Here is a 22,350-nt window from a genome sequence, read left to right as displayed (position 1 = left end):
GTTAACTGTAGACTTTCAGGAAAAAGTTTAAGAAGAACATTTTGGGAAGATGAGTAAAATATTCCTTGATTATGTCAGATGTAACTGTGAATGTCACTAAGGAATATTCTTTCCTGGCACCCCAATCTTCCCCTTATTTCCCAATCACAATTTAAACTTCTGTGCCTATTTATATTCCAGGTCCACCTCTAGACTTTAAGCTCCACAAGAGCAGGGGCAATGTCAAGTTCACCACTGCATCCTCAGCACCTAGCACAGTGCATGGCACATGGAAGGACCCCAGGAAAGGAAGAAAGAGATAAGGAATGAGGAAAGGAAGAAGGGCAGAGAAATGAAGTGAATGAATTAAAGAAACAGAACCAAAAAAATCACCAAAGAGAAATAAATTACAGTGATGATATTAAGTATTCTCTACTTACTTCTCAAGAGTTGCAATGGTTTATTATGAATGAGTGTGACCATTCTAATGTCTTCATTCCTTGCTAATGGGTGATGGACCCCGCTCCAGCAAGGGCCAGTCAACTGCAGGACTATAAGTAAATAACATTCTGATATAAAGTGATCAACAGGCAAGTGGACAGGTGAATACATAAAGGACAAAGTCCTCTATGTAGCCAGGGTGTCTTTGAGATTCTCCCGTTCTCATCTCTTTATATATATCACCCTTCCTTCCATTGAGGTTACCATCTATATTCCTCACATTCTCTCCATTTTCTCTTGCAGGCGACTTTGGGGAAATTCAAGACACACTAGAATTAAGCATATCTTGGATCACTCCTCTCCCCTGACCACTCCCAGTCACTTTCTGGCCTGTGCTCTTCAAGTACCAAGGCCTGGAGCAACATGGCCTTGCCCCCTTCCCCTGAGTCAGACCAATGTAAAGTTGTCACTGCTGCTTCCTGTCTTGCTTTTTGCACCCGATCGCTTTCCCTTGCTTTACTGGACCCTCCCCTTTACCTCCTCTGGAATATTCCCTCTTCTCTCAGTCTCCATTCTCCTTAGAGGACCCTTTCTGTTGTCCTGTGTTTCCCTTGGGGGTCTCCACTCCCACAAGTAAATATTTTCCAGGATATCCTGGAAGTAAGGCTTCTGGACTTCCTTTCTTCCTTTTACTTATTCCTGCTCAAGAGAGAAAGTGGTAACATTGGAAGAAAAAACAAAAAGAAGAAAAAACCCCAGAAAAACAGAAGAGAGAACAGTGCATGGCTCATTCATCTCTCATCTGGCCTCTTTCCTGAAGGGCTTTACTCTGCCCTCTTCCCTGGGGGAAGCAGCTTGGGGCCAGAACATGAATGCCCCACTGATGCCCAGACAGGACAGGTAGGGCATGGAGATTCCTGGCAACCTGCTATTCTATGCAACATATACTTTCCTGTGGTATGAGTCAGCCCATGGGCTAGAAGGGGTTGAGCACAGGGTAAGTATGGGGAAGCTAGATTGAGACCGTACTTACCAATTGGGTATAAATACAGTTTCATTAATAATAAAGCTGATATTTGACCTCTGTCTGGTTCCTATACCTATCTTCTCAAATAGGTTAAGAGAGTGGAGAAGTGTGGCAAATTTGTTGCTCCCATTAAAAGAACAGCAATTGTACTGTAATTACAGACAGTGGTTAGTGGTCCAAATTATTGGTCCTCTTAAGATGCCTGCTATTTTTTCAGTTAACAAATAAAATTTCAAAAAAACAGAAACACAGGATAACATAAGTGGTCCCACCATTCCATCACCCAAATTGCTCTTAAAAAAATTAAAAGCAATGATCATTTATGAAGGTCAAAACATTGAAACAGAACAGAAAAGGTATAAAAGTAAAAAAATCTGCCTTTCTTTGCCCCCAGCACTCTCCCCTCCTTCTCCCTCAACTTGTCAAGTGCTTATATATCCTTTTATTTGAAGTGCTATGCATATCAGCATACATAATAGACACTTTTATTCCTTCTTTTTTCCCTCATTTACAGAAGATAATTGGCTTTTCACTTTAACAGCTGAAAGGCCCCAGGTGCAGAGTGGCTGGGGCGGAGGAGTCTGGAGGCTTCTATCCCCCACTCCACCCTCTGCCATGGCTCCCCTGGCCCCATAAAGGTTTCACCCCTCTTTTCTAGGTGTTCTTACTACCACACCCACCCAATTCCCACTGAAAAAGTGCCTCAAAATAAAATACGTCTTAGTATAGCTACATGAGATGGCGCCATTGGGAGAAGGTGGTGAAGCTCCTGTATAACACGATATGCTGGATACCAACGCCAGCCCCTGGCCTTGGTGGCTTCGATGGGTTCTGCTGACCAAAGTCGTAACATCAGCCAGTTCTTGAAATATTTTAGGATGTGTTTGATTTTCTTTAAAAGATAAAACCATGTTTTCCAATAAAGCTAACTGTAGTGAACTTGGAATGTTACCATTTGATCTGAAGCATTTTTTTTATTAGTTGAGTAAGCTTCTATCCGCTTTTTAAAAATCAAAACTAAACCTTAAAAGTATATAAATATTTTATTTCACAGAGAAAGGTATGGCTCTCCAGATGGGGAGTTTGCCCAATTCATGATCTCAAGCATTTTATGGCAACACTTCCATGCAAATCATCTTGGTGGCAAAAATCCAGCTGCATACTCAAGTGTTTTGTCACATTCCTGACCCCAGAATTTAATTTCTCATGTGAAAGTTGGAGCCAAAGGTATGTCCCAACAAATCCCTACAAAGGTTGGTCGAGAGCCTGACATTCCTGTCCCTCTTCACCTTCACTTACTCATGGAAGTCTGGGGCCAGGGAAATGGAAGCTGTGAGCTTCAGGGACCCACTCGACTTGACCAAGGGTCTACCTAGTCAGGCACAGCAAGAGAGACTCCTCCCAAGTCACCGTGCAGTACTGCTTCCCATGGTCATTCTACAAGCAAGTTTTTGCTTTGAACGGATGTATAAAGACAAAGCTACTCAACCCAAAAAGATAGTAATGAGCTAAAATCCTGGTAGCCTAGTGATCAGATCCAGCCCACAATGGTTTTTTGACATATAAAAATTCAGATTTTTAGCTTCTCTTGAAAAAAACAAAAGATCTGGCAACAAGTTCTGCAACTCTTTTGAGCAGTATTTGGCTGGAGCTGAATGGCAGCTGCCCCTTCAGATAGGGTCTATACTTTCTATGTCACCATAGTTCCCACCACTCTCTAGTGCCTTATACTGTGCCTGCCTCACTCACTGATATTACCAGCCTGACTCCCAGGGGCCATCTTTATGACTCCTGCTCTCTGAGTTTTCCTTTGCCAATGTCTGCTTTGGGGGCAGGGATCTCCTATCACCCCTCCACCCTCACTTGATTCCCCATTCTCTAAATTCTTGGTGCCCTTAATATATGATATACCCATCGTGTGTCCTCTATTGTCCTTCCTTTTGTTCAAGACAACAAAAACAAAGGAATGTCTCCTTACACCCAATTCTGTGTTCTACCTAAAGGATGCAGTTTCCATCAGCTATTAGGGACTGATAAATCTGTCTTTTCCCCAGTCCCACCCAGTCATGTTGATTTCATAGTCAATAATAAGAAACTGGTATGTGTTCTTTTTGGAGAAGAGTCTTCAATAATTTTCTGAGGAGAAAAAATTAAAATCTGTTAAAGCAACACCCCCACTCAGAGCTGTCACTCTCTCTCCAGGAGGCTCTGATTTTGTCTTCTAGACTAGCCGTACATTTTTCTAGCACTTATCACTGCTGAGGTTCAGCAGGGGTGCCAGACTAACAAAGAGAAAGGGGCCTCCTGGGCCCATACCCCAGGCTTGCCCATATCTGCTCTACCGGCAGCACTGTTAGTAGTCTAAGAAATCTCTGATGATCCATCCCGGCTGACTCCTGTGCTCAGACTCTGCTCAGCGGTGGCGCTGTCCACTGTTGACAAGGCCCTCCTGTCAGAGTTACTAGCAACAGGAAGACATCCGGACAGGCTCTCACAGACAGAGCTGCAGATATGGTTTCATTTCAACCAGTACTCTAGGTAAGGCAGAATGATAGTGCAGCTTTCTACCTGACACCTGGGATCCCCAATCCTTGTCAGCACAGCACCTGTCGTAAGTAGGATGAAAATCTCAACATACTCATTTGAGGAGTTCACAGGGGCTTGGCCAACACAGTCAATGTGGTCCTTCGGTCTGAGTTCAACCTTCCTTCTGAGCTGCAGTTACCTTCTACCAACTTTATCCTGGGCTGGGACAAGAGTCTGCATCTCTGAGAGCAACATATTGCTCTGTCATTCTGACCCCAGTGTGCCATAAACTAGCAGGTTTCCATGGAAGTAGACACATAGGTAAGTCCAGGACTTCCTATCCAGGTAAGTCCCCATCTTCTTATTATCTAACAACATGTGACAGTGTATTGTTAATGAGTCACTGTGGCCACACAGACGTCTACTTTCAGAAGCAAACAGTCCCCAGAATTTTCAGTTTTACCCAAAACCCAGACTTCCTTCATCCCTGAATACCACCGCCACCCTCTCCCCAAACCACACACACATACACACACATACAAATAAATGCACATGATTGTTTCATGAGTGTGGTAAAACATAATTGTTAAGAATGTATTTTAAAAAATAAAGAGAAGCATATTATATCTATCCAATAGTTACACAATACTGTATTCCACAGACTAAGTTTACTTTGCAAAATTTAGTTTAAAGCAAACACACATGAATACACACGAAATAAATTACAAAGTTTTACGTCCCCATTTAGACAACCAGTAGGAAATTTTTCAAAGTACCACATTAAGGCACAGTAACAGCCCCATTGGAACAAATAAAAAGTTACTAAGTTCCTGCTCGGAAAACTGAATAGAAATCATAAAGAGGAAGAAAGCCAACAAGAAGTAATGGTTTAAGGCATGAAACAAAAGCCTCCCCTACTGCAGAATGGAAAACAATTACACCATACAGCATGTAATAGTTTACAAAGCACTTTCACATCCATATAGCATTTGATTAGAGTAATCCTACTATTATAAGCCCTGCATTTCATATGGGAAACATAATTTAAAAATTTGCTTTGTTTTATACTGATAAAGTCAGGACTAAATTCCAGGTTTTCTGATGGCAAATCCCTTGAATTTTCCACGATACTAGTATTTTTCAAACTTCAATTTCATTTCACCTTCACGGATTTTTACCAAACCAGCGTTCCATCTGTACAATCATTCCCCTATTATTTTTAGTTTTAATTGCCTCACTAAGGCATTATATATTAAGGCTGCATGTGTTTTAAATTCTTTTCCTGCAAATGTTCATTAATAGAAGATAATCATAAAATTAAAAACAACAAAATCAAAACAGTATTACAAACTTTCAACTGGATGTTTGCCTGTCAAAAGCTCTGAGTGTAAGACCTGTTCTCTTTATTTAAAAAAAAAAAAACAATGGAAGAAAGGAAGGGAGGGAGGGAGGTGAAAGGGAGGGGTGAGGAGAGTTTACTAAGCCTTAGAGAGGTGTTAAAGACACGGTACCTCAAAACTGATGGTCTCCTTGAGTTAGAAGGACTGAAAGAAAATAGCAATGGGAATAAAACTGCCTCTCAAGGTAATTCTGTGTTATCAACTCTGTGCTCATGAAGCACTGTGTAGCTCAGCCCACCCTTCGAGAAGCAGTTCCCTCAGCCCTGCTGCACCATGCATTGTGTTAACATGTGAATTTTTTGTTGAGACAAAGTCTTGCTCTGTCACCCAGGCTGGAGTCCAGTGCTTGATCTTGGCTCACTGCAACCTCTGGCACCCGGGTTTAAGCGATTCTCCTGCCTTAGCCTCTGAAGTAGCTGGGATTACAGGCACGTGCCACCACACCCAGCTAATTTTTGTATATTTAGTGGAGAGAGGGTTTCAGCATCTTGGCCAGGCTGGTCTTGAATTCCTGACCTCGTGATCCACCCGCCTCGGCCTCCCAAAGTGCTGGGATTATAGGCGTGAGCCACCACATCCGGACTGTGAATATGTTTAAAATATTGAAAGGAGGCTCACAGTTCTTAAGGGCCCAATAACTGGCTTGGATTTAAATAATGATCTCTGAAGCTCAGGCCAGTAATGTGCAAATTGAGGAGGGCGGCAGGGAGGGATTGGAAAGAGATGTCTAATGCTCCTCAAGTTCTGCTATTTGTGAAGTCCTGATCTCTATAAATATGGGACATAAAAAAGACCTCCTGGATGCAAAAGCTGGAGGAAAAAGGCAGGCGCATTTTGGGTAGGAGGACAACTGGTTTGCATTCTGGTTCTCTTTTGCAGGGAAAACTGTGCAAGGACATTCTATGACCACATAATGTCTGCCTTTCCCTTTCTTTTCTCTCTCTTCCTTTTAGAAATTTTTTTTTCAGAAATATCTTAATAGTAGCTAATTCACACAGTTAAATAGTCATTAGTTTTGAAAAATTTTACACACACACACACAAAGTAATAATAATCTTGGGCCTTTATTTGGCACTCAAAATTTTTTGAAAAGAAAAAAAAAAAGACAATCAGAGATTGGAAAAAAGGAGGAACACCCAGTAGCAAGTAATTTTTTTAAATGGCTTTTTTTAATCAGGAAAAGAATGACCCTAAAAATCACCATCTGGTCAACCTAAATGATATCCTTAGTAATATAAGGAAGTTAATATAAAAGAATACATTTTTTTAAAAACACTCCTAATGTAGAATAGAATCCTAAAAGCATTAGAAAAGGAAGGCCAAGTGCCTTGCTGGCAGTATTTGAGTGCCAAGGGTAGGAAGCAAACACATTACTTGATTCTCAGGAAAGTACTTTATTATAATACCCTGGACTTTTCAGACAAAAGCATCACTTCCTCAGTGAAACAAGTCATATAAAATCCACTTCCACAAAAAAATAAGCAGTTACAGTGGTTAATGGAATTCTCTACAACATGCTTCTATGTCAGACTAAGAAAACTAAGAACTGGTTACATGTTTTTTTACACACACACACACATACACACACATGGAGTTTTTACAACAACTGACCAGCTGGGTCTCTGGGAGTGGCAAAAGAAACTGTGACAATAACAGGCTTTTTTGTTAATGAGGGATGTCTGATGGGAAAAAAAAAAAATTGTTTGGTATTGTCTCATTTTACTCCCACTTAGACCAAGAGGCTGCATGCTCAGGAAAATCAGAGTCAGTTTCCAAATTGGAAAATGTTACAAATACCAATAAGGAATGAACATGCTCTAGAGCAACTGCTAAGCCCAGGCAGGGGGAGGGGTGAACCAGATGGTCTTTTCCATCCCAGATTTCGATGATCTACAACAGAACCTGAATGACTAGGAAAAAGTGAGATGCGATTTGGAAATTGCTTTATAAAATAGAATCCCAAACAAAGACACTCAACAAGGCAGAGAAATCTAAAAGGAAATGAAAATGGTTCTGGGTGAGAGTAGAAAGCAAGCCAGTTTGAGACTAAGACTGAAAAATAAAGCTTGTCCCCAAATCAGAACATTTTAGAGGGGAAAGTGCCTTAGAGACATGCTAGTCACAAGCCCAAATGCATGCTCACTGGGCCAAACATCAGAAATTAAGCCAGGTGGAAATAGTGGAGACAGGGTTAATTGAAGAGTGCACGATCTGCCTAAAAGCATTCAAATTAAAAGGAATTGAAACATGCATGCTGGCCAAATAAAACACATCTTCAAGCCAGTTCAGTCTAGGAGCTTACTGTTTGGTTGTCTGATAATCTCACTGTTCCTAAATCTACCTTCACTGTTCACATGAGGAAACTGAGGACCAGAGAAATCACATCATTTGATGATAACCACAGAGCAGTGAGTGTATACAGCAAAGCCAAAGTGCTAGGATCATGTTATACACTGAGATGATGTTAAACAACAGCAAAAAAATAAGTGACATTAAGCCGAAGTCCTCCTCACGCCTTTGGTTCAGGTACACTCAGTTCACATGGTTTATTCTTTTAAGAACAAATTAAATTATCATCTAGTTAAACACAAAGCTAGTGAGAACTGGGGGAAGAAATAGAGGGAGGTTGTGCTAAAAAAGAAAGAAAAACAACAATGAAAGGTTCAGAGTCAGACATTTTATTTCTCAAAAACAATAGTTAAATTTACAGTTAAATGTGCTGCCCTGAGTAAGACATGGCAAATAGAGCCCATTTTATAGATGGATAAAGTGAGGCACTTAGAATGATTGTGTCATGGTTTATTTTGTAACACATTTTTTAAAGTTAGGTGTTCAAGTTTCCTTCTAGATGCTTCTCAAAGAGCAAAGTGAGAAAAATCACTTCCATTCCTGGTATTGGCTATTAAGAATCTTTTTTTTTTTTTTTTAGTGTAATTCCAGGGTTAAAAAAAAACAAAAAACCTCAGGGAGATATATCAAGTAGTGGAAAATCTTCGCAGGAAAATCATGAAGTAGAGAGAAGGATGAGAACATCCTCCCTTGGGGCAGCTGGAAAGAGAGTAGACAAAGAACCGAAAAGTTCCTTTGGGGAGCCCACCTCCTGCTAGCCAATGGGACTTTCCTTCCCTGGTTTCTCTGTAGCTAAGAAAACACAAATATATAATCCACAGAAAGAGAGAATGCAGCCTTCACACAGGGCTGGCATCTCTGAAATAAATCTCTCCATAGGTGCTAGGCTAAACCTTAAATATGAAGATAAAATCTTTGAGTTTTATAGCAGCATATGCATGATTCTTCCCCTCCCCCATAAAATTCCCGACAGGAACAACCACATCAAATTATTGCTTTTCAGAGGCCAATTCAAAAACACCCTACTTTATCACAGAAAGAATATTCCTTATGTATGTGAGTGCTTCCATTATGTCTTATTTGAAGGGGAAAATGAAATAAAATCCTATCTGAGATATTTATAGATCTCATAAAACCTGATTCACTCTCATAAGCTGCAGTAAGCTCAGTCATCAGGTAAGGCAGAAATGGCAGGTGAAGTAACCAGCACTGTATTATGTTATATATGCCTAATTCTGGTTCCTAAAAAAAATAACTGCATGCGAGAAAAATGTAAGATACGTAAGTCGTAAGTCAGACTGGACAGAAAGAAAGGGAAACAGACTGGACATTTGCATGAGCAAGCCAAGCAAATTCCAAGGATGTCAAACTAGGCCCAGTTTCCGGGGGTGATGGGTACTGCTAGTCCTCCCCCAGTTTCAAGCACAAATTACTTAATGAGAGTTTCCCTTGTGGATGGATAAAGGTACACCATATCCAATGCCCAGCATTCCGCTTTCCCCTGCCTTCCATCATTTATTATCTCCTGGGCACTCCAGGCTCACTGGGATCTTCAAGAGACCAAAGACACCACTGAGAGAAAGAGCACTGTGCCTCTGTGTACTATTATTGAGAGGAAAATGGGGAAGGAAAGAGCATTTGTTGAGTGGATGTTATGTGCCAGACACTAGGTCAGAGAGCTGATTCTCATCAGGAGTTAAGAACTCCACAAATGACAAACGAGACTCAAAGATGTTAAGTGACTTTCTCAAGGTTCCACCTCTGCTTGACTTCAAAGCCTTCATGTAATTTGTCTACTAGAAAACACTGTGACCTTAAAAAGTGCCTCACACAGTCCAGTCCTTTTACAGATAAGAAAACCAAAGCCCAGAAAGAAGACAGTCCAATGAACTACTGAACTACTGGAATCCATACAGGGCCACTGATGGCCAGGTCACAACCTTTGGCTTCTGCCCTAATGTCTCCCACCTAAACAGCAGTCAGTATTGATGTAACAATTAAGAGTGCTGGGCCCTGCTGAGGCTTGGATCCCAGCTCAAATACTTCCAAGTTGTATGATTTTAAGCAAGCCATTCAATACCTCAAATCTCAGCTTTTCCTTCTGTAAAATGGGGATAAATAGAACATGCATTTCATACGCTTGTTGTGAGCATTCATTGAAATGATGGATACAGGTGCTCAAATGAGATCATCTTTAGGAAGTGTCCAATACATATGAGACAGTACTATGATGATTATTTTTGCGACAGGAAGATTAGCCAAGTGGAAAGAGGGAAGAGAAAAGTTTATTCCACTAACGGTTTTTTGCAACTCATTTGCTTTGCAGCCACAGTAAGACAACTTGCTTAAGCCTCCTGTGCCCCAATTTTCTCATCCCTGAATGGGAAATTCTGTAATATCTGTCTGCTCCCTAGTTACAGAAAGAATGTGCCAATGACAAAAGACCAGGAGCAAAACACCCTGAGCCCTTCAAACAAAAGCTCAGCGCAGATGTTTGTTAGATTCTCATATGCAAACATGAAAAGCCCCATCACAGTGGAAATCATCTCTTGGTCCATATTAAAAAAAAGCAAGAACCTTGAGAAGGGGAGGAGAATGTACAAATTAGGGCTGAACAATCTTAGAAGAAATGAAGTTGACTCGGGTCTGACCTTGAGCAGCATCTCATCACTCTCAGGAGAATCCGTTCTGCATAGGGCCCCACAGAAGACTCCTTCAACACCACAGTCAGAAGCTGCACTTCACGAACATGGTCTGTAGTGACCATATGAACAAAGGCTAAAAGCTCAAAAGGCAGGGGGTGTTGGGGTGGAAAGAATCTATTTCCACTCCTTTGTATGCTGAGCAAATTTGCCGCCTCTCCAAAAATAAGCACCAATGTTATGACCACTCCATTGAATTCCTGCTAACTCGGCTCTGGAAGGTGAATGTGAGAACGGGGTCAAGAGCAGGTGGGCACTCCCTTGCAGGGCAATTGCTCTACAGCTAATTGCCGTTTTCACAGCTGGGTTGAGCTTTCCAAAAGGCATCCTTCAACCCTGAGCTCTGAGCTCCTCTCCTGATGTTCTCTCTTGCCAACCATACCCCCATCAAAGACAGTTTATAGATGAAAGGATGTAGCTACAGGACATACAATTTTGCAAACATCACAGTTTGAAAAAGAGGCGTTTCTAAGGCTTCTTTGTGAAGATCACTACACGCCCACAGTCATTACCACAGGAGCTAAGCCTTCTATGGGTGTGAAGGCAGCCTCCTTGCCTGAATGTCCTCGGCAGCAATTCTTCCACAGTTTATTTTTGCTCCTCTTACTAGAAAGATGGATCCTTTGAAATTCTTTATAAACAGAGTCTACTTCCAAACACTGTGGTTGGTCAGTAAGAAAATGGAGAGCTGCTACCTAATGCCTCTCCAGCATCGTCCAACAGATGTACATGCATGCATCCAGCCCTTTCAAACCATAGAGCAGGATGAGGTGAGTGGAAAATCATGGCCAAGGGCCTACTGAGAATGAATTATTTGAAACCCAGCAAGGATGGAGTTTAAAGCCCAACACCACAAAGTTTCCAGAAATGGAATTTGACCAGGTTAAGCAAACTCCTGAAGGGTCACAGGAAATGTGAGCCAAAGAGACTGCCTTAGACACTTTAGGGTGAGGGAAAGCAAAGCAAGAAGGATGAAACAACACTTGGGCAGCTGCTATTAACAAAAGTGCCAGATGAAGCACATCCACCAGCATGATCCTATTTTACTATAAACCTCCGGTCTGTGTGGATTCCAAATTACACAAGACATTAAATATTTCAATAAAAGTAGGTAACCCCAACTCTGATATACCATTAAACCCTCTATACATCAATGGCTCAATGCCTTGGCTGCATATTGGAATCGCCCGAAAGCTTTACAAACACTGATGCCTGGGTCCCTCCCAAAGAGATACTGATTTTATTGGTCTGGGGTGCAGCCACGACTGAGAACCACTGAAAAAGGCATAGTCAAATCTTAAGTCATAGTCATAACACGCTCCTCAAATAACTATCGAATGCCCACTGTGTGCAAAGCTTTCTAAGAAGCAGGTGATACACTAAAAGTTGACTACCAAAACTATACCCAAGGCATCAACTCCTTCTTAAAGCATAAACCTAACAGAAAAAATGACACAACAGAAAAGAAAAAAAAAAAAAAAGAAAGAAAAGCTTTATTACAACTCAAAACTGTAAAGCATCATGAGGAAGTAAAAAGTTCTGCACAAGAGTATGGAAATCATAGCAGTTACAGTTGGCTGGTAGCAAGGGAGGGAGTTTGGCACCCGTTTGAAAGTTAAGGGATAGGTGGAACTTGGACAAAGAAAATCAGGAAGGGGAGAGGGAGGAGGAGGAAAAAGGCTAAAGAAAACAACAAAAATAAAGACAGAAGCAGGAAAAGCATGGTCACTTAATTTGGATGGCATTTACTACACGTGAAAAGGGGGGAAACTTGCAAATACTATGTAGACCCAGTCTTGGAACACCCGAACTCTTGGAAGTTTGGCCTCATGCTATGTATAAGAGGGAGCCATGAACAGTTTGAAAGCAGGCCACCTGGGGTGATGGTGGCAGAAAGGCAAGTCCAGGGAGGTGACAGGGATTGTGGCAAGGCAATGGCCAAGGCTGTCATCCATGACAGGCTGACGCTAAAGCACCTCAGAAGCCACGTCAATGGGATTTTTCAACTAATTTTAGACTTCTGCTAATTAGATCTTTTAATCTAATTTTTCATTAGATTCAAGAAAAAGAAAGGAGTTACAATGACTAGAATGTCAAACTCAGATCATGAGACAAATAATCACATTATTAAAAGAAATAGGGAAGCCAGGAAAAAGGAAGCAGTCCATGGAAGAAGTTGATGAGTTAGGGGTTTAGGACATATTCAGCTGAAGTGACGGTGGAACAACCCCAAAGTCCATCTTGCTTGTTGCTTATTTCCGGTTAGAAAACAATGAGGGCCTGAAACCCAGGGACATATCTGGAGGTGGAGATGTAGATTACAGCTGTGAGGAGATGAAGACGCCCTGAACGAGGAAGAAGATTTTAACCTCTAAGATGTCAGCAGTGAAAGAGATCTGTGAGACACATTCCGGGACAGAACTTTCACCATCATAATTACCAGAGATTCAAGGAGGTAGGGAAGGGCAAAAAGTAACTGGGGAAAAACTGGGGCAAAAAAGTCAAATGAGCCCTTCCATTTTCCTTTCCTCATTAGGGACAATGGTAAAATGAGGCCTACTTCATCCATCAGACCTCAAAAGACTTTTTGAAAAACCTCTCAGAGGTTGAGTTTCTTCACTACTGCTACAACCCTCTCAAGAATTTAAATACATTTCAAAAGATTTTCATAAACTGGCACATGGGTTGCTGGTAAAGTTTTGGGCACTCTCTTTGCTGGTGAGGTGTCAGAAACAAAGCAATTTCATGTTTGTTGCTTTCTACTTCCATCTAGTCCTATATTCCATCCAACCCCCCTACCACATATGCCCCATTGCATACCCTTCATACAGTCACTCCATTTGTTATTATTTAAACGACAATAATTTTTATAAGACTCGAGTTATAATTGGGGGCTATTTTGTCGGTACAGTGAATATTTTCCAATTTACCACACATTAAAAGTGGAAAAAGAATCAAATTACACAAGTAAGCCTTCTCCAAAATATTCAATAACTTGGTCCAGAACCTAGCCAATCCCAAAATTCCGTGTACCAGTACTCTTAAAACTAAAAAGGGAATTTTCTTGCCTCCTTGAAGGCGAAAAAGAAAGAGAAAAGAATCAGAAGTGAGTCAAGGTACATTCAGGTGACGGAAAGCAAGTAAACTGGTCTGGGCATCTGAGAGACCTGGGCCCTGAAACCATCAGTGTTAATAAGCTGTGTGACCTTGGAGAGTGTAATGCCTCTGGCTTTAACAATCACTTAGTTCAACCCTAGTACTTTAGAATTGAGGAAACTAAGACCCTTTCAAGATTTGATATTCTGAGATTCTATGTTCCTCGCTTTGGTACAAGGCTGAGAACCTGACTTTCAAAATGACCCTCAGGAAATGTCAATACACCCACATTCAAAAATAGATATCGCATATGGCTCTATGTTAATTATTTTAATTACCTCTAATCATTTCCGAATGGCACAGACATGGGCACTGTTTCCTGGCCATTATGGACATGTGTATTCACACTGTATACTCATCTGCCCTAAAAGTATCCAGCCCACAACATGCCATTAGCTGAAAGCTTTTTCACAACAGAACTTAGTAAATCTCAAGCATGTTTTATAAACAAGGTTGGAACAATGTGGGTAACACAGACAGGCACAGGTCAGTGTTACAACACAGAACTGAATGTTTCTTTCTTTCTTTCCTTCTTTCTGGCACTCACGCTCTATTCTGTTTAACTTAATTGTGAACATGCATTCTCTGTCCTACTAGAGTCAAGCTCCTAGAGGGTAGAATGTATATCCAATTCAATTTTGCATTGCCCAAATACAGTATTATGCACATAACAAGGGCTTAAGGAATGAAGTATTTACTATGGAATATTTTCTATACTTGAATATAAACAACAAAAATCCCACAAGGTACAATAGGTCCATCTACCAGCTCAATGAGGAATGGTATCCCCCTGAAATCAGAAGTCACTCCCACGTCAATTGGGCTGATACTAGACTCAGATCTCAAGGCTACTGCAAACGCTCAGCCATAACATTTATATATCAAGCATGTGGTACTGCTCCAATGGAGTCGGGATGGACACGATACGTTTAAACAGGACCAAGTTCTTAGGATCACACCAAATACTCCGAGAAGGAATACTAAAGGGACATAGAGCGGTAGAAATAATTCTGCCAATTAGCAGGAACAAATCAGGGCAAGGTGGGAGCAGAGCAAAATCACGAACAATCTTAGGTAATAGCATGTCTCAGTAATGGCAACACTTTGTTTATTTGGGGAATGTTAGATAGAATAAGGATATGTATATTCTAAAACGAGTATACAATATAACAGAGAGGAGTGTTTTTTAACTTGTCAGTGTTACATGCAACATGAATAATCAGACACTAATTTGTTTCACCAACTTTAGCACCATTAGTAGTCGAGTTTTCTAATCACTGTACTTGGTAAAATTTGGCATTTTGGGGTTAAAACATTCCCCCTTCCCCCACTGTTTATGCTAAGCAAGCAGTCAGTTGATTTGGGAGAACAAAGGGACTTCTGGAGAGAGGAAATCTCTGCCCCTCACCCTCTGGCACCATTCAAGTTAAGTTGGGGAGCTGTCCTAAACTTTCAGCAAATCGCAATTCTAACACATACGCTAACTGATATATCGAGTGAACTGGAATCACAGAGCCATTTTCTGCATTTGCCAGTCGTGGGGTCCAGCAAAGATAATTAAAAGCCCATTGTACAATACTATAAAATGAAAAGATAAGGGGTATCCACCGACCCGTCTGGAATCAGACCAGTTATCCTATCAACTTCAGCCAGATGGGACTGGCCAGAGGAAACTGTATTCTTTCCTCAACAGGCACAGAGAGCGATTAAAGAAGACTGTAATGTCTTCTTGTACTCAAAAAGTTAAAACACGAGAATTCTCTGAAGGGAGTAGAATGCGAAGATTCATAAGCGAGTGGCTATTAAAGTCCCCATTAAGACCCTCTCTGAACTATCTCCACTTAAGTGGAGAGGCAAATTAGCCCCCACTGGCATTTATGTTTAGAAGAGGCTGACAGAAAGAAGCAGCCCACATTTGGACGCTTAAGGTCTCTGACATACCCATACATAAATCATTTCAGGGCAAGGCTGTCATCCTGCATCTTCTGCTCTGCCTTTTAAATGGATGGGACCCCAACATCCCATTCTCCTCAGGGTAAGGAGTGGGGGTGGGAAGTTCATGGAGAACAAAGAATAGTGACTTCCTTTTCCCCCTACTAAGGACAGATGTAGTAAAAAAATAACTACATTACAACGTTTGCCCACTTTAAAATACCAAACTGCAAACAGGTAGACTGAATGATAATGTTTGAGAGCCCCTAAATCTACACAAAGATGTGTCTATTAAAGGAACATGGAAATGAATCTATTAAAGAAAGGCTAAGTGTGATTGATTGCAGTCACATGTGCTTTCATTTGTAGGGCTACATCTATTTAGTGATTGCATCTTTATAAAGATAAGATACATTCTGGATAACAGGGGCAGTTACATTTTTATTTCATCTACCAAGTTGCTGTTTCAAATAAAGAAACAGATTTACAGTAACTGTAGAACACACAAATCACATACAAAAAAAAAAAAAAGCCAGTTATTTTATCCTTTCAGTGTGGCTAGCAAGGCTCCTTTGTGTCTACAAATTTCCCTGGGTGGTGCTGTTGCCAAGAAATTCTAATTCATGACAAGGTTTTCTGCGAATTGGGGACAGAGGCAAACCTGCGGACGGACAGACCCTACAGTTTGCTTTGTCTTCTGGCTGATACAGCACCTGGTGGCCCAGGCCTGCAGAAGGAAGTGCACAGGCAAGATCTTCACATAAAAGGAGAAGTAATGTGGCTCACAGACCAAATCCCATCCCTGGTACCATGGGGCTGTTCTTGGAATGCAACCATTTCTGTAGGTTTTCCCCTAGAGATTCCTTATACCAAAGGCCCTCATAAAAATTGTTTCAGGGTGCCTGAAACCAAGATGAAATTGCAGTGCTATGGGGACACTTTAGTCCTTACAGTAGCCAAGTATGCCATTAGTTTAAAACAATAGGGGAATGGGGGAGGAGAGAGGAATGTTCTATGATTTATTTATTTGTTTCCAGTAGCAGTGGAAAATTTTCTCCGAGCAAAGAGAGACCTAAAACTGACCCCATCTGCCAATTATGAATCAGCATTAACAATAAACATAATTCCATAAGACTTTTCAAGCAAACATGAGATGCTCCTCAATGACACGATGCAAAGCTAAGTCCAAATAAGACTTAGATCATCACTGCTTGACCTGCACTCATGAAATAGCAGACTAGAGATAGAATATATAAAAGTTCTAAAAGTCTTTGTATATTCTAGAAGAAAATAAAAGCATTGCATCATATTCTTTTATTTTCTAAGTCAGCAGTGTGTCTAAAACAAAATCATGATTTCTATTGGCAAAACAGTCATGAATGAGTTTCCCTTTACCCATATCAAGTGGTACCCCATAAGAAATTCTGGTTTCTGTCCTACCCTTGACCTTTTCCTACTTTTGCTCAGACAGCTCTTGGAAATTTTCCTACAAGTTTTCAAAGCGCTTAAGGCTGGTAGTCTTAAGAATTGTGCGTCAGCTGAATTCTATAAAATAATAGACCACACGAGCACAGTGTAATTTACAGTTATATGACAGGCAGAAAGATGATGTTACTTGGGCCAAGTGCTTAAGTATGCAGTCAGAGCCCAGGAATGGAGAGCTGTTAATGTGTGACGTCCATTTGGATTTCAGAATTATACCAGCAACAATTATTTTCAGACTTGGAGCTATGTGGCTAAGGCATCATTGCCAGAAAATCCAATGTCAAAATGAGGATCTCCCTGACAGGAGGTGGCCCTGCCACAGTCAGTGACTTTGTCACAGGTTCACTGACTATTAGGCAGGACAATTATCCCATATCCTAAGTTTAAAATAAAATCCCCAAATCATTTATCTTCAATTTTTAAATGTAAAAGTGTTCTTGAGTTTATCATCGAAGCCACTCTTTCTCTAGAAACCAAGTCAGATTATCAGAATCTCCACATTTCGCTCATCTCCACGAGCCCAGGTACATTGTTCACTTTAAGAAGAACAACTAATAATTACTCCTCATTTGACCTCTAAAATCTGATTACCCCAGAGCATAAGGAAACTTCTTCCTGTCTGGGGTTCTTTGCAGAAATCTTGCTGAGCTGTTTTGAGCAAAAGAGTCTCAAAATTTCATCATCTGATAGTTGATTTGGAACTAACAGTCGCATATCACCATCACCACCCCTTATAGTCAGAAGCAGCAAGACGGTTTGGGGAGGGGGAAGAAGGAAGGGATAGAGGCTAAAGGTTTTGTCATCAGTGTAAACCTATGGTCCCAGTCGCCTTTATATAGAGCAGTTGTGACTATGGAGTCCAGAGCATAAAGCTCACTGGAGTGATATATTGTTTATTAGTGCTTCCCCACAAGTTATGCATCAGCATTGGCTATAAGCATGCTGCTGAATAAGTTGGCTAACGGTTTTAAGGTGAGAGTGGCTGGCAGTTAGAGAGGGTTAAGGCAAGAAGTGAGGGGGTTCCGAGGGGTGAAAAATCCTTTGCCTGTAGAAACTGAACTAGAGCTTCCCTGAAGGGGGAGGAGGCAGAGGAGCAGGGGGAGGAGGGGAGAAGGAAGAGCAGAGATGGCTTCTTAGGAAACAATAGATCTAATACATCCTCTAATTGTCAAACCAGTGATGTTTCTTTGCAGATCTAGAGTTTGTCCTGGATGGTCTAGCCAGATCTAGAAAAGCAGGTTTCCTGTGAAGAGACCTTCCTCCAAATCTGGCTTTACTACTCTGAAAACTTGAACCAAAACAAAGTTGCATGATTCATCAGTAGGGAACGTTCTAACAAATAAAGCCAACTTTCTTCCTTCTAACACTGCTTAACAGTCACAAACAAGGGCTGCCTTGGGCAGGCTGACTAAATCAACAGATTCCCTTCTCTAACCTGTCTAGACAGTTGTTAATATGCAACCGATTCCACACCAGTGGGCTGACAGTGTGAAATGAAGGCTATTTCAGAAAATGAAATTCAGGCAACATTTTGGTTTAATTAGCATTGGAAATAAAAGGAAGAAAAAGATCCAGTGAGGCCCTTCATGAGATACACTCTCGTTAAGGATAAGGATGCATCGAATAAAGACTTTATGCTAAAAATATGTGAACTGTGTATGTGTTCACAGAGAGACAGTCAAGCATCTGCCAGCGTCCTTGGACAGGAATGCATGTGTGGACACACTGACACCAGAGGCCAATACCTGGAGGAAAACTCACAGCCTCTGACCAGAAGAGAACTAGTAACAATGGTACAGTTAGAGGATCCGCTTTGCCACTCAGCTCCTTATACCAAAAGCCAAGCCTCTTTTGCTAAAGCAGCGACTGTTACATCTCAGCCTCAAGCTGGCAAATCCTGCTTTGGATCCCGGCAGAGGAAATTCAGCCGTTCATTAGCCTTAACAAGCTGCTGTCACTAAGCGGAGAAGTTACATGAGCAGCCACACACCGAGCCTCTCACAGCCCTCCCCTCAAGGGCAAGCGGGTTTCTCCAGGACGGACTGTACAAGTTCACACTTCCTATGTGCAAATCCGGACTGTCTTCTTGGACTTTCCATGGTGCACACTGTAGAATTTTTAAATACCCGTGTCCCCCTGCCCCCACCCACCATCTTTCCTGCAGAATGTCCCCTCAGCAGCTCCTAATCGCTGCTGAAAAAAACCACTGTTTCCGCAGCAGAGCCAGCACTTTCCACTGACCAGCACTTTCTTTATTCCACTTCACAAAGCCCAGTGAACTTGTCACCAGCCCCGCTTCATCCTCCCTGGGACGGCTAGCCAACTTGGCATCGGTGCCCTTCAGCATCCTAAGAGTTTCTTAACTAGTCCTCTAAGACAAAGTCAGAGGCATGGAAGCACACATCAGTCTTTGTCTGAGGTTGTGCTGCCTAACTAGAGAAGGACCCTAAACAAAAAAGAGAAACAAGGACACGCATAGAGGCATCACCCTGGGAAAACCTACAATGCATTGTCAGCCTCAGCTACATCTTCCCGTCCTCCTTGAGTATCTTTTGTCACTGGGCTCTTTTCTCTTTTGCCTACCTTCTAATCTCAAAATCAAGTTCCTATTCTTTATTGACACTCGCTAATTACTGAAAAACACTCCGCTTTGCTCCTGCCCACCCTCCCCCCGCCCCCCATCCGATGGTCGTAAGCACCAGTTGAAATAGATGAACCTGATTTCAGGTACCAAGTGGGCAGAGCTCATGCATGCGAGAACGTGGTCCCTGTCAGCAATCGCTAACACCCCAAACCACCTTCCCACCCGGCTCCTCCGAACCCCAGAAGTTCGGCAGGTCTCTGATAGGGGACAGCAAACCCGACAACGTGTGCGCAGGGATGTGTGTTGGGCGACTGAAACGCAGGCAGCTCGGACCGGCTGCTCAGCTCGGCACACTACGAGGTTAGGGGTGGGTGGAGAGGTAAGCGCAGATGACTGTTTCAGAAAACATTTTCAACAACAGACAGCCAAAAAGGAAGGAAAAAAAAATCAAACAAACAAACAAAAATTTCGACCCAGAGCCCACACCAACGCAGCCCCTGCGTCTCCGCCGCCACCACACGATTTACACAAGTAATTTAAATCATTCACCTGCTGCCAGGTCTCCTCCAGGGATGGCAAAGCTGAGAAGTAGCCGGTGTCGTGGACAAGTTGTAGCTCCTGGAATATACTATAACTAGCCAACACGTCCATGCTGCTGCTGCCGGGCAAAACGGGAGGCAAAACCCTCCCCCGAACACAGTTGGGGCTGTTTGTTTGTCAGTCTGTCTGGCTCACCCCCCAAGAAGGCAGACATCCAGTGGCCCTTTTGTTTTGTTTTGTTTCAGTCAACTAAAAGGAAAAAAAAAAAAAAATCAATGCAGGAGAGGGAGAAAGGAGGTGAGAGAGGAGCGAGTGAGTGGGGTGGATGGAGAGAGGCATCCAGCGTGTACAGTGCAGACGACTGCCAGGAAAAGGGGACTTCTCCACGGGAGTAACAATTCCCTTCCAGGGTTCTAATCACTCCAGCTCGTGGATCAGGAAGGGGGATGCAAACTCACTGACACGAAGCTGCCATCTATTTCTGCAGCGCTGTTCGCTCCTAATGCAATCTTTGCTCTTTATTTTGGGAGGCTGCATTTTTTTCTCTCGCGATCGCTTCTCTCCCCCCCTTCCCTTCCTTCCCCACCCCCCACTCCATCCTTGCTAGTTTGTAGTCTTCCCCCTCCCTTTTCTCCTCCTCCTGCTCTTCCCCCTCCCCAAACTCCCTCCCTCCGCCCGGTTCTCCGCGCAGCCGTGGGATCTCGGAGGAGGGCGTCCATTAGGCCGCGTGTGACCATGTAAGGTAAACAGGGGGCTCATGAAGTCACTGAGGACCAATGGGGAGCCCGGAGCTGAGCCTGGGGCGGGGCTTGGCTCTGGCGGCGGGCGCGGATTGGCGCGCTGCGGATCTCCCTGCTGCCTTACAAGGCGGTGCGAGGCGAGCTATTTTTAGAGGGCTATATAAGGGGGCTGAGGCGGCCGCCGGGCGGCCGGGCAGCGCGAGCGCAAGGGACGGGGAGGGTCGCGGCGACACTCGCGCCAGCTCCCGGGACGCCAGGGCGGATGGGCCCGGGCTGGTCGCCGGCCTCCAACCCTCGACTAGGTGCCTGGCGGAGCCCGGTGCGTCCGGAGCCCGCGCCCCTCAGAGGGGTCGCGCGTCGCCGCCGCTGCGCTGAGGCTGGCGGTCGGGAGGTGAAAGTCCGGATTGCGGGGTCAGGACGCCTCCTGGAGGGGGCGCGGCGCAGGGGGCCGCGCGAAAGCCGCCGAGGGCGCGGAGCGGGAAAGAAGGACACTGGCCACCTCGCTTCCGCCTGGGCACGGGGCAGGGGGGACCCACGCGTGGCGGTGCCGGGGAGGTCCTCACGTACTCAAAAACAAGCAGAAAAGGCATCCAGGGCCCGTTCCCGAACTCCCCACAGACTGGCAGGGTGCAGAGAAGCGCCTGAGGAGGAAGTGCCACACAATGGGCGAGAACAAAGGGGAGCGGAACGAGACCGCGGCCTGCGCCCGCCCCCTGCTTGCGCACAGTCCCCGCCCCGCGCCGCCGCCGCCCTCCCGCGCCGCCTTCTGACCCTGAGCGGGAGACCCGGTCTGGAGTCCGGCGGCTAGAGTTGGTTGCGAGGGGCCTGTTGCTCGAGTGTGCGTTGAAGAGGCTAGAGGGAGCCTAGGTAGATGTGGGAGGCAGGCTGGAGCTGGCAGCTTGCGAGGCCTTTACGTGAGGCTCACCATGGGGTCTCCAGCGAGTTGTCTGCAGAGCTGCGATGGTGAGAGGAGGAACTCGATTTCTCGTTTTCTGGAGTTGGGATGTAGACATACAGAGATCTGTTACATCTGAGATGAGAACCCTGCACAATACACGTTAGGGTTGGCCAATTGTTTGCTTGACCTTAAATGGTTAGTGTGGTTTAAGCTTCCCCAAAATGCACTGTGAGCTGAGCTTCCACTTTTGGAATGATTGCAGAATTCGGTGCTTAAGAGATGAGAAACCGTTCTACCAGTAATGGAAGAAACACTTCACCTTAATCACCCTCCTTTCTTTCCCTCCCTTTGACTATGTAGGACTCAATAACACAACATTTGAAAGATTCTACTCTATGAAACAAGCACAGATTGAAATTCAGTATTTGCCGAGGAATATTAAACAGGAGTTACTGGGATTGAGGAAAGCCTGATTTATTTACTTGTTAGTGTCTGGAATTCTGTTGCCAGATTCATAACATTCATTGTATGAGTATAATTGGTACATTTACTCTAATGTAGATGCACACGCATCTGCAATTAGATGTGCAA

The 22,350-nt window shown here is 43.3% G+C and overlaps 1 protein-coding gene across 5 annotated transcripts in view; it reads right to left on the bottom strand.

Moving 5' to 3' along the window:
- The window catches only part of KLF7 (KLF transcription factor 7), an 88,395-nt gene extending 66,555 nt beyond the window's left edge, over nt 1-21,840 (bottom strand). For 2 of the 5 annotated variants that reach the window (XM_017893932.1, XM_017893936.1), the window contains exon 1: nt 20,131-20,725. In XM_017893932.1, coding sequence (XP_017749421.1) covers nt 20,131-20,232 — 102 coding nt within the window. In that variant the 5' untranslated portion in view covers nt 20,233-20,725. Of the gene's footprint in view, nt 1-20,130; nt 20,726-21,428; nt 21,530-21,786 lie in introns of those variants that run through there. The other 3 variants (XM_017893935.1, XM_017893934.1, XM_017893933.1) reach the window with 3 other exon arrangements.
- Nucleotides 21,841-22,350: the final 510 nt, after the last annotated feature.

Source organism: Rhinopithecus bieti, unplaced genomic scaffold (assembly GCF_001698545.2).
Source record: "Rhinopithecus bieti isolate Rb0 unplaced genomic scaffold, ASM169854v2 scaffold_22522, whole genome shotgun sequence".
In the NCBI taxonomy this organism is placed as follows: Eukaryota; Metazoa; Chordata; class Mammalia; order Primates; family Cercopithecidae; genus Rhinopithecus; species Rhinopithecus bieti.
Note: the sequence above shows the minus strand (reverse complement) of the source record. Positions and strands in the feature narration are given on the sequence as shown.